The 17,939-nt window shown below is 43.9% G+C and overlaps 1 protein-coding gene across 2 annotated transcripts in view; it reads left to right on the top strand.

Moving 5' to 3' along the window:
• Window positions 1-224: 224 nt before the first annotated feature.
• The window catches only part of LAMP3 (lysosomal associated membrane protein 3), a 34,476-nt gene continuing 16,761 nt past the window's right edge, over window positions 225-17,939 (top strand). For both annotated transcript variants that reach the window (XM_047731435.1, XM_047731429.1), the window contains exons 1-3: window positions 225-423; window positions 7,342-8,087; window positions 8,974-9,102. In XM_047731435.1, the coding sequence (XP_047587391.1) occupies window positions 375-423; window positions 7,342-8,087; window positions 8,974-9,102 (924 nt within the window). In that variant the 5' untranslated portion in view covers window positions 225-374. The remainder of the gene's footprint in view (window positions 424-7,341; window positions 8,088-8,973; window positions 9,103-17,939) is intronic.

Here is a 17,939-nt window from a genome sequence, read left to right as displayed (position 1 = left end):
CCGCCATCTCTTGTGCAGAAATGGTCTCAGATGCCCTTCACCTTGGCTGGAGTGGGGGGTGGGTATTGCCCACCCCTCACCAACACCAAAGGCAGAGATGAAAGTGGCTGCTTTCACAGAAGGGCCACTTCTGGTTTCCCTCCCCACTCAACCTACCCCTTGAGAGGGCGTTTCAGCTACTTGTCATAATGAAAGTGACGTTGGTTTCTCTGCCGCAAGCGAATGAGGGGTGAAGAGAGGTATCTTCTTTGTTCTGGAGCCTGCCCTGGAATTAAGCTCCTGCTATTCAGAAGAGGGAGAAGTGCTGAGTGAAGCTGAGGAGCAGCAGCAGAGCCAGCCCCTGGTGACGAGCGGTTATCTCTGGCTCCCCAGCCATGCCCTGGCAGCTCTCTGCAGTGGTGGTGCTCTTCGTGTCCCTGGCTGGTGAGTGATACCCGTGGTTTTCCGTGGTGGCCCTCCTACCTCTGGTCCTGTTCGATACAAATGCATTCTAGTGCCAGGGATCAGACAGGCTGGAGATAGCTGTATGGCTTCAGCTACTCTAGGTATTTAGCTTGGGAAGATCTCCTCCTTATTACCTTAAATGTGTGGAGTACACTTCCATGTTTTTCCCAAGGGCTTTCACAGTTTGGACTTGTTTTCCGTGAGTCAGGCAGAGGAGGTGTCAACTCCAGAAGACAGTGACACTAAACCTGGTTCCCGAATGGCTTCTGAGCACCTTATCAGGGAGAATTTTGGAAATCGCATAGATTTAAGAGATGGAGAACTATGGGGCGCCTGGGTGGCTCAGTGGGTTAAGCCACTGCCTTCCGCTCAGGTCATGATCTCAGGGTCCTGGGATCGAGTCCCGCATCGGGCTCTCTGCTCTGCAGGGAGCCTGCTTCTTCCTCTCTCTCTGCCTGCCTCTCTGCCTACTTGTGATCTCTGTCTGTCAAATAAATAAATAAAATCTTAAAAAAAAAAAAAAAAAGAGATGGAGAACTGAACCAGACTTTAGAAATGGGGCTCTTGCTAAACACATTATACCTTGCTTTTCCTGTTTTTCTCAAACGGAAGTGCTGTGTTTACATTATATAAACAATGAACCGTGAAGTTGAATGAGATGCGGTCTGGCAAATTGTGCCATCTCAAAGAGGTGTAAGCCAAGCAGTCAAGACTTTTTTTTTTAAAAATTACTATTATACTTCAGGTCAGAGGAGCTGTCTGGGAAACTGGGCTTTTGATGATCATTTTATGTGCCCACTGCCTGTTTTCACAAAGAGGGTTTTCTCTCTAGGACATTGAGTCCTCCTGTGTGCTGTTACCTAGTTGCTGGTTAGTTCACAATTCCTTCTAGAAGCACTGAGTTGAACATGTGAGGGAAACCCGTGGCCCCACTAACACGCTCCATTGGGGGGAAGCAGATGCACTTGATTGTGGCATGAATTGTCAGGAAAGTTGGGTGAAGGGTCACGGCAGTGTCCTCATCCTGGCTGTTTTACTTCTGCCGTGTTTTCAGAAATAGAGTTTGACATTCTTCTAGAGGCAAAAGGCAAAATCTAAGCTAATAAAAAAGCAAAAGATCACAGTCTAGCAGTCAGCCTCTGTGGACCTGTGAGCAGATGACTGGCAGATTCAGAAATGCAGTGCGTGCTCAATAAATTCCCGGGGAGGTGGAGAGGAAACACCTCTACCACCCTCTCCTCTCTGAGCTGTGGATTCTCCAGGGTGAACCAAGTGAGCAAAGTGTGTGAAGGGCCCCCATTTTCCGATTGAGGGTACTGAGGCAGGTTAAGGAATGCCTCGTGGTCACTCAACTAGCAAGTGGCAGCCTTGAGATTTGCATCCAGGAAGCCTGGTTTCAGGACCCTGCACGCATAGGTTCAAGACATACTTGTTGAATTGGAGATGAGCCAAAACCATTGGACATTTTCGTAGGAGAGGCATAGATTCTAGGTAAAGTAGCTCTGTAGTCTTTATCCACTCAGTTTGCTGCCCTGGTCTATTTCCCCCACAAAATGAGGGGATTTAAATCTGTATCAGTTCCATTTAGATTTAGCTGCTCCTCATAGACAAATAAGAGCAAAATAAGCAAAATAAGTGTGTGTTTCTCTTTCATGTGAAAACAAGTCCAGAAGAATCCTTATCAGGTCCAGTGCAGGAGCTCACTAGTGTGGACCCTCTGTCCGGTGTGGGACTCCCATCTGCAAGGTCTTGTCATGGTTCTAAATGTCTGCTGGAACTCCAGCCATCACATACCAGTTATAGGCTGGTTTGAAAAGGAAAACATAAAGGCTATAGAGAGGGTCCCTAGGTGATGGACCCCCCTTCCAGCAGCATTCCCAGAAGGCCCACATAACCCCACCACTTCTCCTGCTTTGGCTCAAATGCAGTTACACATTCCCACCCAGCTGGAAAGGAGTCTTGGAGGTAGCATTCTTTATTCCAGGCAGCAAGTGCTCCACAAGTGAATTTGTGGTTCTGTTACTAAGGAAAAGGGGGGAGCTGGATTTGGGAGTAGTTAGCCAGCAGTTTATGCCACGGGACTGGAGCTACTTCTATATAAGGGTTCTCTTTGAATCTCAAGTCCCACAGAAAGTAACAGAGGTAAGATTTATATCTTTTTGCTAAAAGATTGAAGGTTAAATTGTGAAACTGTAAACAGAATCTTACGAAGGGCCCACCCCTGCTGCCTCACACATCCAGAAACAGTCTTCCTGCTGCACCCAGCTGGGGCTGCCTCTGCTCCCTGGGAAAGAGAAAGTATTTAGGGGCTAAAATTCAGTTCCCAGCCCCTAGGTGTGGCCATGGGGCTCCATTTACTTCCCAGCTCTGTTCCTAACTGCACACATCTCCCTCTTCCTTATATTCCCGTCATGCTTACCCCCGTGCTGTTCTCCAGACCTACCAGGCTCTGAAGACCCAGTGTCTTTGCACATACTTTTCCTCCTGCCTGGGTTACCACTTATTTTCTTATTTGCCTAAAGAATTTGTCTTGGTGTTGGATTCCCACCCCACCTTATAGCACTCAGGGCCTCCTTCTGTAATAACACTTGTCACACTGAGGAATGGGGTCTACTTATGAGTCTGCCTCACAAGGTTTTGAGCCCCTGTAAACAAAGACCGAGTGTCTGGCATGGAGCCTGGCTCAGAAGAAGCTCCTACAAATCTGCTGAATTGGGTGTGACAGGGACACTGAACAAAGGCTATCCGGGAAGTACCAGCCTTTGGGGAAGTACCTAGAGAAAAAGCCCTTGCATGGTCACTGACTTTCCCAGGGCTGGGCTGATGAGTCATCTCTCAGCTCCTTCTATGGGTTGTAGGGGAATCCAAATCTTCTAGCACCTCTTCCTTCAGCTTATCATCTAGAGGAATCCAAGCACTGGATCTAGGTTCAGGGGTACTTATTTCCTAAGTCTCCTGAATCCTGGAGAGAAGATACTAGGGGATTCAGCGTGTGGGCTTGACAAATCAGCATATGAACTCCAGGGCTGTGTTCTTTCGAAGAGGAAGGGTTGAGACAGATTCTGAACTATACCCTACCCTTGCTTCTGCCCACTGCCCTCTTTGTGGGTCTCAGACAGACCAGTGACTTAACTAAGCCTTTACTGAGTCAAAGGTCCTGTTTAAGAACTGTGACCCAATTTTGATGAAGATTGGTCAAATATGTGTGTTCATATACATAGACTTTATAAAACAGAGTATTTTCTGGAACATTATTTCTATTAACTACCTAACATGTGAACTTTCAAGAATGTATTATAATGAGCAGTATACTTACTCATTTCAGTTTTCCATCTAATTACCTGCCCATCTTTTACACCACTCTTTTATAGGGCAATGGGAAGGGGAGAAGAGAAGCTGCAGAGGGAAGGAGAGGACTATTAGAACAATATTTCCCAGTTCTCTCTGGGAACACAGTCTGTTTCAATCTGTAACACACTCTGACACTTTCGGTCCGGCCACCTGCTGGCCCAGGCTTCTGCCTATTGCAAAGCCACACATGATGTCAAGACACCATGACTGCCATCACATCCAGCCACCCCATAAATACTTCCTGCACACCAAGTATATCTTGACGGGTGCCATGAGTCATTTTGTTCTGTTTGGGAGGCTGTGCATTCATGAATGACCAGTGTGCTTTTCCTCCCTTGTTTGAGTTCATTTATCACTACTGGGAGAAGACTTTTAATTACATTATAAGAAAGGTTCCCCCTTTTAAAGGGTGTGCTACTCAGTGAGGATAGTCTACTCAGTTGAGAAAGGTGTGCTTTAGCTCATAAGCATAAAACATAAACAGTGAGATTTTTATGAAGGATCTAATGATCCTCCCAAAAGAATAAAAGGCAAGTGATTTCCAGTCTCCCAGAGTTCTCTATAGCAATCTTTGCTAATCACTCTAAGATATTCCTCGAGAGTACATCTGGGAGTGAATTCTCTTTCTCCATAGTGATAGTATAAACTTAATAGGGTTTCTGTTGAGGTCACTACTGAGGAACCAGCAACCCAGGTTTAGTCCAAATGAATTGTGAAAATAAATCTTCCATGACTGTCAACCTTCATAACAATCTTGAAAAGAAAGATCTTGCTCCAAGCTCTACAATGCAGGCATAAAGTTTCCACATATAGTGATTTTATGAAGGTTTACAAAGAAAACCTACAGTCCATAAAATCCACAACCCTCAAGTATCATACAAATTATCCAAATGAACATTTTTAGATACAAAAAAACCATTTAGTAAATAGTCTCACATAACTTAGTATCATTAATAAGCCTTTCTTAAAGGTTATTCAAGGCAATTTAAACTGGTGCTTTTGTCTTTCTCATTTTTCAAGCCAGCTGTGCAGAAATAATTCATAAGCATTATAATGGGCTTGAAGTATGAACTTTTCTTCTGTAAAATAATCACAATTGCATCATATAAGCTTTTGAAAGGCTTATCAAATACCACCATTATGAGGGTCTGGTGATACGGTGTCGCTGGAGAGGCACCCTACTCTTTGCTTCTCTGCTTTTGTCTCTTCTCTCACCATTCTTCCCAGTGATGAATACCACCTCCACCTATCCCAAATCCAAGGCCAGGCTTTGGTTCAGACAGGGGCTCAAGTCTCACCTCCAAAATTTACTAGGTGTCTTACCTCCAGAATACACTAGTTGTGGGACTATGGTCAAGTAGATGGGACTTTTCTAAACCTGAATTCCCTCATCTGAAAGGTTGATAAAGATAGAACCAACAGAGGGGTTTTTGAGAGGAGTTGGTGAAAGATGACCCTTGACCTAAGGCCTGTCATGTAGTAAGTGTCCAGTAACTTAGATGCTTTAGTGCTATTACTATAGGAAAAATAACCACTTAGAAATGTAATGAATGAAAGAGGGAGACAGTAAAGGAGTTTATGGATGATTTTGATTATGTATGAACTTCAGAACTCCAAACACCAGCATGGAGTGATCTCCTTTCCCTTTTACCTATGTTTTCCCAAGTCACTGGCCAGCACTGGGGAGTTCCAGCTGCAGTGAATGTAAATACCATGGGCAAATACGATGAAACCACAGCACTGAACCATCTCTCAGTGTGCCTGATCCTAAATTCTCAAGGAACATCATCTGCATTTTGCTCAGTTTTCTGATTTACTCTGTACTTGGGAGGAGGCAAGGGAAGAACTACTCTGGGTGAAAAAGAGCCAGAGGCCTTCCACCCCTAAGGAAGGTCCCAGTAGAGAACCTGTGACAATAACACATGTTGTAGGTATTCTTGATGGTCTAGGACGGCTTCATTTATTTATTTATTTATTTAAAGACTTTATTTATTTATTTGACAGACAGAGATCACAAGTAGGCAGAGAGGCAGGCAGAGAAAGAGGGGGAAGCAGGCTCCCTGCTGAACAGAGAACCTGATGCGGGGTTGATCCCAGCCAGGACCCTGAGATCATGACCTGAGCCAAAGGCAGAGTCTTTAACCCACTGAGCCACCCAGGCACCCCATAGGATGACTTCATTTAAACCCATTTGTTTGAGCCTTACAATAATCCTAGACGGTCTACAATGCTATTTTCCTAATTTACCTATCCAGTTATCTATTCATCCAACTCATATGCACTGAACACTTTCTATGCAAAAGTACTGGAGGTGAAAAAAAATACACACAATCTCCACCTTGAGGTTGCTTTTAATCTAGTGGGAGAGATACATAGTCAATAAATAAACCAATAAATAAACATATAACCAGGGCTAATATTCTGCTGGTACACACTGGGTGATCAGGCTTACTATTAAATATGTTAGTACCATCCCCTTATATAATTACCAGTTGTAGTTAGTGCAGTGCAGGCAATGAATATAACACTGTGATGGGGGAATTGTAGGGTGGGGAACTATTTATATAAGGATGTCGGGACTCTCTGAAGACTGGCATCTTAGTCAAACTACAAAGGACAGCATCTGGTGGACTGTCCTTCTTTCTTTCCTACTTGAGAAGCCTGGGCCATTCAAAGGGTGAAGTAAAGAAATGACAAAAACGGGTCTATGTTTACAAACACTCACAGCAAAATACAAAATGGAAGGGAAACAAATCTCCCATCATTTGAGGTAATTATGCATCGATTGGATGAACACATGGCAAATATTCATAGGTACAATTTACACATCAGATTAGGGTTTGGACTAGATGATCATCAAGACCCCTTTCAAACCTGGGATTGTATGGTTGTATGCAAACTACACATCTCTGTGTAAGTCTTTATTACCACCATTTATGCTGTCCAGCTCTATTAGGGCATCACAGCAGCACCCCACTCAGGAACACTCTCCTTCCAGAACTGTCTGGATTCACAGGGAAGATGGGGAATGAAAAGGTATCCGCACTTAGATATCTAGCTAAGCATGACCACTTTACAGTGTTGGTACCACACCCCGTATAGACAAAGGGGCTGGACATAGAAGAATATCTGCAGTGTGGTCACAACCCTATAAAAAACATGGGTGCAACCCAAATTTTTAAGTTGTGGCCTTATGGTAGAATTTTCGGTGATCTTCACTTCATTGTTCTATCCTTATAAATTTCACCCAAATCTAAACATATGCACATTTCTCATTAAAAGTAAATGAGCATGTTTGGAAATAATAAAATAAATCCTATTTATCTTGGGAAGAATTAGAAGTAGAACTACCATGTGATCCAGGAATCACATTTCTGAGTGTGTGTGTGTGTGTGTGTGTGTGTGTGTAATAAGGTCACTATCTCAAAGAGAAAAGTAAATAAATGCCTCTTAATTTGCAGTGAAGAAACATTAAAATGGGAATGGTGGAAGGACTCACCAATGTGAATTCATAATGTGGTAACACTTTTGTTTCCTAATTTGCAGTGATTTTACATTATGGCAGTCAAATAACAGCACAAGTGTTTCCAGAAACCGGGGACTATCTGCCTAAAACAGCAGCAACAGCAGAGGCCACAGCAAAGCCTTTCCTGAAACTAATTCACCACATCCCTCGCCAAACTTCAGCAGCCAGATCAATGGACGGTCACACCCGCTCTCAGAGAGCTGCCCCACCCTCCAGCTCTGAACTCCCAACCACAAACACAACAATAAAAACTCTAGTAACAACGTCCTTGTTAACTACAAACAGCACCCCAGCTACCAGCCCGACAACCCACACCCTAGTCACAACCTTGGCCACATCCAATAACTCACACACAGCGGCTTCTCTCACTGAAGCTACAATTGGTCCCAGTGCAGCCCCAGGTTCACCGCCAACTACCTTCCCTCCATTGGCCCATACGACAGGAACAAGCCCATTGACTGTCAGCCACACAACTAGGAAAGCCACCCAACCCAGGAACCAGACCGCCCTTCCAGCAACCTTGTCCACCCCACCGCTTAACAGCACAACCAGTCACCAGTCTGCCCAACCCAGTCATGCCCCAGGCCCAACCACAGCTGCACACAATACCACCCACACGGCCTCACCTGCCACCACGACTTCCGGGCCCACTCTTGCACCTCGGCCTTCTTCAGCCAAGACTGGAATGTACCAAGTTCTGAATGGAAGCAGGCTCTGTATCAAAGCCGAGATGGGGATAGAGCTAACAGTTCAAGACACAGAGTCGGTAAGTTGGGGCCATAGGACTGTAACGCTGCCTTCAAAAAGTGTGAGGGAGGGTGTCTTGCTAAGAATAGACATTCCCCCTGCATCTTGTGTCTTTGAATGAAATAAATAGCTACAAGCTCCTCTTTCTCCAAGGTGCTCCATGAAAAGATGAATCTGTTTTAGAATGCATATAAGAATAGAAACTGGTAGCAACTGGCTAGTGGAGGGAGCACACCAAAATCGTAACCATGCACACCTCTCACTTTTAGCCAACGTGGGCAGGGTGTTGGGGTGTGCTCTGCATTGACCCCAGCCTGGCCCTGCCCCTCCTGTTGACCTCAAGCCTCAGCAACTCTCCTGTGAAGGGAAGGGCTTGACTTACATGGTCTCCATGGTTCCAGCCAGCTGTGACATTCACATCAAAATTCCCGGTTAACAAGAGGATTAGAAGAGGTGGGGGTGGGGTTAAGATTATTTAATTTACTAAAAGAATCGCCATAAAAATAATACTTTCTCTTTTTTTTTTTGGCACAGGTTTCATTGAACTTCCACATTCAGGTTTTCACGTGAAACAGTACATTAGACAACAAGATCTTGTAAAACTTGTAACACACTTACCTTGTAATGTGTTTTATTTAACAAAAATTAAATTCCATGCAGTGTATCAGGAACAGACTGGCTATAAATGAACTCTCAAGGAACGCTTTCTGTGGGAGAACTCCTTCTTTGAAAAATCTTTTGAACATAGCAGTTTGGAAATGAGAGAGATTTTCTGGGGACTTGGAAGTTTTCAAGTGAACTCTCACTAGACTTGAGTTTCAGGCTCACTAACTAGCTGTGCTTCTGGTTCCCAAGCTAGAGTTTTCCTTGAAATCTCATTGATCTGATGATTTTATCTGGTTTAGGTTTTTTCACCTCAGAGATACTTCAACATTGACCCCAATGCAACCCAAGCCTCTGGGAACTGTGGCTCCCGAAAATCCAACCTTCTCTTGAATTTCCAGAGCGGATTTGTGAATTTCACATTTACAAAGGTGAGGACTGAGCTCCTTCATATTAACAGGCTCTAGCTTCGCTTTCAGATGTGGCCCAGTGGTGCAACCCCACACTTCACTTTAAGTTCCAAAGGAAATAGATCTCAGAGCCTTTTGAGACATTCCCTGATAAGAATGAGGGGCATGGAGATGGAGAGGAGGGAAGTGTCAACATCTTATGTTTGCCTCCTGACCCCTTCAGCCTCCTCTGTGCAGCCCAAGAAGGGCTTCCGTGCCTCTTAGGGGAGACTTGGCCTTGGGGAACCCAGCCACAGGTGCCCTTTGCAAACCACCCAAAGGAGGAAGTTAAACAGATTAACAGACCCACTGAAATTCCCAGTGAGCACACAGAAACAGGATTATTCTCAGACCAAAATCAAATGTCATGATGGGTTCTTTCCAACTGCAGCAGGCAAGATTCAGGGACTAACCAGGCACTGGATTTTCCAGACCATAGTACAAAAGGGGTGAACCACAGAGTGGGGTGGAAAGACTATGGGCATGAGGTCAGAGAGTCTTGGCTGAAATTTGACTCTGTCACTTGTTCTCCTTGTGACATCAGGCAGGCAATTTAACATGTCTGAGCTTTATTTGAATACTTGAGAAATGGGGGAAGGGAATTAAAGATCACCTCTGTAAAGAACATTATTCAGTAGTTGGAAAGTAGATGTTCAAGACCAGTAGCTATGATTACAATGACTCAAGTGGGTGAATGTCTTGGGGATACAATGTTGGTCATCCCACACTCAAAGGAGAGACTTGTCCCGGATTCTCCCAAAGTATCATTCAGATAGGCCAGGTAAGAGCTGGAGAGGTGGTGCTGAGAGGATGCTGAAAGCTGGGACTTGGTATGGGTCTCCTTCCTACCTGTTGAATGTGACCCCTGAATTTAGAAGGGTCTTGGGTACCAAAGCTTGGAGAGGAATGAGCATAGACATTGGCATGAAACAAGTCAAGATTGGCTCTCAGTCATAACATTGATTAGCCACATGATCTTGGACTACTTGGGGCATGTTTTCTCATCTATAAAATGGAAATAATTACACCTCCTTTAGTGGGACCCATGGGAGGGTCAGAAATGGTATATGTAAATTGTCTTACACGGTGCTTGGCACATAACAATGTTCAACAAAGGGTGTTGACTTTCTTAATTTGGTGTCAAAGACTTTATCCTCCTTGTGCATATGGTTCTCCTTAAGGTAGAGGTGCACTGGAGAAGTCAGGGATTTCCTTTCAGTATCAAAAGGGAAAAATGTATTCTCTCACACCAGAAGAACATTCTGGGAATAATGTGTGCTCTACTTCGGGACAGCTGAGGTTAAACCTACAGAAGGGTCAGGAATTCTTTTAAAGTTGCTTCAGCAAAAGGGCAGAGGGTATAGATACAAGCATCAGTGCTTTAGTTCAGGGCTTGATTCCACCCAGACTACTGCCTGTATGAGCTTTTGGTAAGCATCAAAGCCCAGCATTTGTCTGTAGCATGCTGTGCCCACTGTCTTAGGTAGGTCTGCAACCTTTCTTTGGCACCTTTCAATGTCTCTTTTTGCTCCTTTCCTCTGTCTCCTGATGCCCTCTCTGCCTGCCTTTCCAATGCCTTCAGACTGGATTCTGTTTGATCAAACTCCACCCAAGGGTTGAGCCCCTGTCTTTCTGGAAATCTCTGTGCCTCCAGAGGTACAGGCAGGAAATGAGTTCGGAGATGGAGCTAGAAGCACCAGCAGGGTTTTCCTCCCTCCACTCACCTTCTGGAAGGAGCAAGGAAAGCCACTATCCATGGCCCCAAGTTTGTAATAGCTGCTTTGCCTGAGTTCCACCAACCAAATTCACCTTATTTATTTCATTCCCTGGCACCAATTCCTCAAGCAGCTGACCTTAGCTTTATTACAAGAGGAAAGCAAGGAAGATTATAGAAAGCAAAAGTTCCCACCAGCCTTAGTCCTTTTGGAGAATTTCCACATTGTAAAAGAGAACTTGTTTAAGCCAAGTGACCACAAGTTCAAAGATCACAGGGGCTAAGTATAGAATTGAAAGAGAGAAGTAGGCCAGTAATTTTTTTTCCTTGAAACAGGCAGTCATTTTTTTCTTCCCACTTTTGATGACGACTTCACCTTCCCATTAAGTCTGCCTAGGAAAAACATTGGAGGATTGAGATGATGGAGGTGAGCCTCAGAAGTGAGGAGACACAAGGGAGGGGTAGGGAGTCCCAGAGATGCCAGTGGCTAGGCAGGCATCACTCCCTGGAGGCTGTCACTGTCTTTTATGGTGGACATCCATTCTAGATGGCTGGGTATACATTCTGAGTGGCTGCTGCCCTATTATGTCAATTGTTAAATATTTTACATATCATCTCTCTTAGTTGGTCACCAGAAACCAGTGTTGTAGATCTTCTGACTGTACAAGACAAGGCAGAAATCCAGATCTTTTTATCTTTAAATGTTGGCAACACGTTTTTTGGAAAACTTCAACAAAGCTAGCCAAACAGAACACAGTGGTAAGCCAGATTTGGCCTGTGGACGTTCTGCCCTAATAGGTGGTCTGTGTGAAATGCATTTAGGCAGGAAAGCCATCTAGTTTCTTCCACAGGAGAAATGGTCTTAGCAACTCTGTCAGCCACTTTCAAAATGTTGCTACCCTCTAGACCAGTGCTTCTTGGTAGCAACAGTATTGATGTTTGGCTCCAGATAAGTCTGTGGTATCTTGTGCCTTGTGGGATACTGAACAGTATCCCTGGCCTCCTACTTACTAGATGCCAGTAACAACACCCAGCCCCATTTGTGTCAACCCCAAATGTCTCCAGACATTGCCTGATGTCCCCTGGGGGAAAATCACCCCTGGTTAAGAACGACCAAGTTAGAGAAAAGAAGAGTCTTGGAAAATAGTTTATGTTAGTTATGACATCATAAATGTTATAAATGAGAACCAAGTTGGAGAATGGTAAATGGATGCTGGTAAGCAAGCCTGAATTAACAAATTACTAATGGGAATTTACTGAGCACCTATTGTGTCCTGAACACCGAACCAGACATTATGAGAAAAAATAAAAGAAATATAGGCCATAGTTCCAGGTTTCAAAACATAGACAATAATATGCAATTTTTTTTTTACTTGAAATACTGCCAATGACAGAAATGTAAAGAAGTCTGTCTCCCTAACTGTCTCTTGATGTTGTTCTGTCAAGACTTAAATTATCCATGTCATTTCTATGTGACCACGGACAAGTCGCGAGCTCTCTTTCTGAGCCTGTTTCCTTCTCTGTGAGATGAGGCCAGCCACCTCCTGTTTTGTTAGGTTGCTGTGAAGGTGAAACAGGCTAGTGTATACGGCAGTGCGGAGCGCGGTATCAGGCCCCTAGCTGGGTTAGGTTTTTGTTTTTGTTTTTTTTCTCATTTCTCTCATTTCATTTTTTGAAGAACTGAAAACCTTCCCATGTCAGTGTCTCATTTAATTCAGGTCACAAACTGAAAGTTGTTCAGGCCCTCCAGGTGCAAGATAAATAGACCTCCCTTCCCCCACGCCCCACAATGTCCTTCCTGCTAGGTTAGTTTGTTTCAAAACATCTTTCAGTAACTTAGTGTAGAGTTTATTTTTTCCAGCTCAACACTACCCTTTTCTCATCCAGCTGGCTGTCAGGACAGCTCAGTGAGGCTTCCATCCCTGACCTGGGAGAAATCAGTGGGAGGGCTGGGGACAGAGGGAGGGACACCCAGCCAGGCAGCGTTTTTGGCCAGACAAGGTCTGGAAAGCTAATGCTGCCCAGCGCCATGGTGTTTACCCAGAGCCTTGCCGGGGTATTTGGAGCCCTCTTAACTTAGAGACTCCAGAAAACTGTTCTCAGTGTTCAAATATTTAAAGCTTCCCCAGTATGCTGTATTATTTCATGCCCCATTTTCCCCTATGCTTCCCCTCTGTCTGAAATGCCCCTCTCACCCTCAGCCCCTTTTGCACTCATGCTTTAAGATGGCTCATAGATCTTTACCCTGTGGAGTCTCCCCCACTGCCCCACCCCTCACCTCCATCCCAGGTAAAACTGGGAGGCTTTCTTCCTTTGGTTTCTGGACCCTCCATTGATGGTTCCCCAAACTCCATTAATGCACTCATTGCACATTTTGCTGTCTTAAAGGCATGTTTGTGATTTACTCACGGTGCCAAGCCCTGACTTTGTACATAAGTATATCTTTAGCAAATTGTTTGATGAAGAAATGAATCAATAAAGGAATGAATCTGAATTTCACAGGGACTCTTGGCCAGGCTGCCAAAAAGTAGATCGGCAGCTCCAAAGAGACAGCCTCTTTGGCTTTCCCTTGGCATATACAGAGCAAAGGTTTCTTGACATAGTCGCAACAATGCTGAGCAAAAAATGCTTGATTGATGTTGAAGACAAAAATCCACATCCTGAACACCGGTGACTATGAAACTCCCACAATGCATTTTGCTGACCTTAGGGAGAGGCCCTGGGCCTCAAGGTCATTGGTATGCCTCCCGGGATAGGTTGATTGACTGGTTTGCTCTGGACCTAGTCCTTTGCTGAGGAGGCTGTTTAGGTCCCTTGGGGAGTTAGGGGCCCTCTGATGAGATACTGCTGAGCTCTTAGATACTGGAGATGAGGAGCCCTGTGTCATCCTTCCATCAGTTGAGTGGTGAGCTGGGACATGTGCCAGTGGTCTATTCCCATGGACACACTGTAAGAGCTGAAGTACCACAGCTCGCTCTTCGGAGTCCTTAGCCCCTTTTGGCAATCCTGATAGGTGCACAAAGGATTTTCACTTTGTTTTCAAGAATCTGACATGGTTCATCTTTGTCACTTTCCAACCTGAACTCCAAATACAAAAAAAAACATCTGGCAGAGAATCACTGTGTGGGCATCAAAGGAGAAAGCAGATACTACTAACTACATAATGTGCAGCATGTAAATACCCTGGTGCTTTGGGTTAAGTGTGACATCTGCTTGAGGCTCCTTCCTCTGTGCCCATCTGTCTCCCATCTCCAGAGCTGAGGTTTCACTGTATTTCTTTGATGAGTAGGGCTGTCGAAGCTTAATTTGCTTGCTCTCTCTTTCCATCTGTGGTAGATCTGAGCTCTAAGAAATAGACAAGAAAGGATCATTTGAGCTCAATGAGAGAGGTTTACTGGGAAGGGGCAATCTAATTTCTTGTCATCATTGTGAAAAACACTGGTTAAAATTTGAGTGAAGACTCTGTGGTAAATTTTTTACATGCATTCCTTCATTTAATTTTCACATCCAACTAAGAGGTGAGTCCTGTTATAATTTTTCCCATCCTATTGAATATGCAAAAAAATAAAATTTTTGGAATGCCCACAAGTATTTGACAACTCAAACTAGGATACATGGAAACAAAAAGATATTTTTAAATTGGTATTTAGAAAGTCTTAGCAAAACTTTGTCTTCCCAAATAGGAGATTAACTGCTCTCTTTATAACATTTTTAAAATTATTTTTAAATCTTTATTTAAATTCAATTTAGTTAACATATACTATATTATTAGTTTCAGGGGTAGAACTTAGCAATTCATCAGTTGCATATAACACCCAGTGCTCATTACATTAAGTGCCTTCCCTGATGCCCATCACCCAGTTACCCCATTCCCTGCCTCCCAACTCCCCTCCAGCAACCGGCAGTTTGTTTCCTAGAGCTCAGCATGTTTTATAGTTTGCCTCCCTCTTCTTCCTCTTATTTTATTTTTCCTTCCCTTCCCCTACGTCCATGTGTTTTGTTTCTTTCTTTCTTTTTTTTTTTTTTAAGATTTTATTTATTTATTTGACAGAGATCTCAAGATCTCTCTCAAGTAGGCAGAGAGGCAGACGGGGAGGAGGGGGGAAGCAGGCTCCCTGCTGAGCAGAGAGCCTCGATGCAGGGCTCGACCCCAGTACCCTGAGATCATGACCTGAGCCAAAAGCAGAGGTCCAACCTCACTGAGCCGCCCAGGCACCCCAAGTTTGTTAAGTTCTTTACAGATTTTAGATACTAGCCCCTTATCAGATATGTCATTTGCAAATATCTTCTCCCATTCCGTAGGTTGCCTTTTAGTTGTGTGATCTATTTCCTTTGCTGTGCGAACCCTTTTTATCTTGATAAAGTCCCCACAGTTCATTTTTGCTTTTGTTTTAACCAACTGAAAAATGAACTGCAACTTTGTTTTTCATGGATGGTGGGGACCAAGAGTTGACAAGCTATGGCCCCCCCAGACCAAATTCAGTCTGCCTCCAAAAAATGTACAGTTTGCAGCCTAAGAATGACTTTTACATTTTTAAATGGCTGCTGGGGGTGGAGAATATTGCATGGCACATGGAAATCATATGAATTTCAATTTTCGGTGTCCATAAATGAAGCTTCCTGGAACATGGCCACACTTGCTTGTGTATGTGTTGGTCTGTGGCTACTTCTGTGCTACAACGGCAGAATTGAGTGTCAACTACACAGAGCCAGGAAGCCTAAAATATTTACCATCTGGCTCTTTACATAAACAAACTTGCCAATCCCTTTTATAGAATAAACTTCAGCCCTACTACCATTCAAATTATGCCAAATTCTGAACTTCTGAGTTGAAAAAGAAATGCCTTGCTCTAGTTTAAATAAAAGACAATTTCGGAGTTTCTGGCTGGCTCAGTCCTTGGAGTGTGTTGCTCTTGATCTCAGGGTCGTGAGTTCAAGCCCCACATTGGGTGCAGAGATTACTTAAAAAGAAAAAGACAATTTCATTTCTGTTATCTTATTTCTATTTCTATCATAAAACTTTACAGAAAAAGTGGGCACAATTGTCTAGATAAGACTCACTTGGTACCAGTAGCATAAATTTTACAAAATTTGGAATCTCAACGGAGCTGTCTGTGTTTTTATTTACATGAGTTCACCTAACAAATGTTTTTCCTTTATCTTAACTGTGGACATAAGCACAGGCCCAAGAAGCATTTGGCTAATAGAAGGAAACCTGGATATGGGCTCTGGACTCTGTCCTGTTGCATCATTAAGGTGAACTCATAGTGGGGTGCCTGAGTGGTTCAGTTGGTGAGGTGTCTAACTTCAGCTCAGGTCATGATCCTGTGGTCCTGGGATGGAGCCCTGCATCAGGCTCCCTGCTCACTGGGGAGTCTGCTTCTCTCTTTCCCTCTGCCACTCTCCCTGCTCATTCTCTCCTCCTCTCTCTCACAAATAAATAAATTTAAAAAATCTTAAGAAAGTTGAACTCACAGTGAATGTGAGCACTCTGCCATCTGCTTTGGAAGGTCTCATTTTTGGCATTAGCCCTATACAGTACTAGTTCTTGGGGAGCAGGAATGGCCCTTCCTGTCAGGGCTGGATTCATGAGCATGTGACTTGAGCAGTCAGCCGAGCCCATGTGTAGTTTAAGCGTGGTATCATTTCTTGAAATTCTTCAATGATTTTTGAGCAAGAAATCCTACATTTTGGTTTTATAGCAGGCCCCATAAATTTTGTAGCTGGTCCTATTTCTGATAGATGGTTAAATACGGAAAACTGGATTACAGGGAATGGGAAAGAAAGTTCTTGCACAACGAATTTTTTTTCCATACCCACACATCCTATGGAAGAAAATGTAGGGCAGGATCCTATAGACCAGATTTTGCTTTGTGTCACCTACAAACAATGTGAATTAGAGGTAGATGGTTAACTCGTCTGAGCCTCTGTTCTCAGCTGCAAAATGGGATGATAATATTTATTCTGTCCCAGGGGGGTGTTGTGAGGATCAAAGGGGGCAATCTAGGTGACAGCACGCCCTTAGTAAATTGTGAAGTCTTTGTAGAAACACAAAGCCTTTCCTTTTTTTTTAAATAAAGATTTTATTTATTTATTTGACAGACAGAGATCACAAGTAGGCAGAGACACAGGCAGAGAGAGAGGAGGAAGCAGCCTCCTTGCTGAGCAGAGAGCCCGATGTGGGGCTCGATGTGGGGCTCGATCCCAGGACCCTGCGATCATGACCTGAGCTGAAGGCAGAGGCTTAACCCACTGAGCAACCCAGGCGCCCCACACAAAGCCTTTCCTTATGTGAGGATAGATCAAGGAAATGCCACAAAAAGGAGAAGATTCCATGAGGTCCCCTATGGAGCTCGGAGCTGGTCTTATCACTGTTCTCCTGCTGCTCCTTAAAGCAATCTCTCGCTGCAACCCATGCAATTTCAAAAAAGAAAGTCACACTCATGTCACTGTCCTGCTTAAATCCCGTTGGTGGATTCCTCTCTGCTCTTAGGATAGGGCAAGGTCTTGGGGCCTGAAGTACAGGTCTCTTATATGCTAAAAAGGACCCCAAATAAAGAATAACCTGAATAAATGGTTTGTGAAAGTGACCAAAGAGGGGCCTGGCTCACAGATGTTCTCTCTAGAAGAAATGGATGGGCCAAGCATATTGTTCACCTTACCTTTGAGAACCAAGATTAAGTACCTTGAAGGAAGGAGCCAGGTCTTACTCTTCTTCCAGGACCTAGAGCAATGCCTTGTTTGGAGAGGATATAAGAGAAATTAAATGCTAGACATGGAGACAAGAAGCTTGGGGTCATCATACCTTCCCCTGCCACCTATTAGGGCTAGGATTTTGGGCAAGTCGGTGAGCCTCTATTTCTTCTCAGAGTTGCTGTGAGGATTAAATAAAACATGGCAGAGAAGTGTCTCCTCCAGTGCCTGGCACAAGGTAAGAAGCCACTATATGGTAGGTGCTATTCAATGAATTACAGGGTCTAGACTTGAGTGTACCAGTAGCAGTTACCTTACTAAAACAGCTTGTATTTTTAGAACGCTTCATCATTTCATCTACAAATAATACACAAATGGACTGAATGTAGTTGAGATTATTACTGTTAAATTT

Source organism: Lutra lutra, chromosome 1 (assembly GCF_902655055.1).
Source record: "Lutra lutra chromosome 1, mLutLut1.2, whole genome shotgun sequence".
Lineage (NCBI taxonomy): Eukaryota > Metazoa > Chordata > Mammalia > Carnivora > Mustelidae > Lutra > Lutra lutra.
The sequence above is the reverse complement of the archived record's forward strand: the minus strand, read 5'-3'. Positions and strand labels throughout refer to the sequence as shown.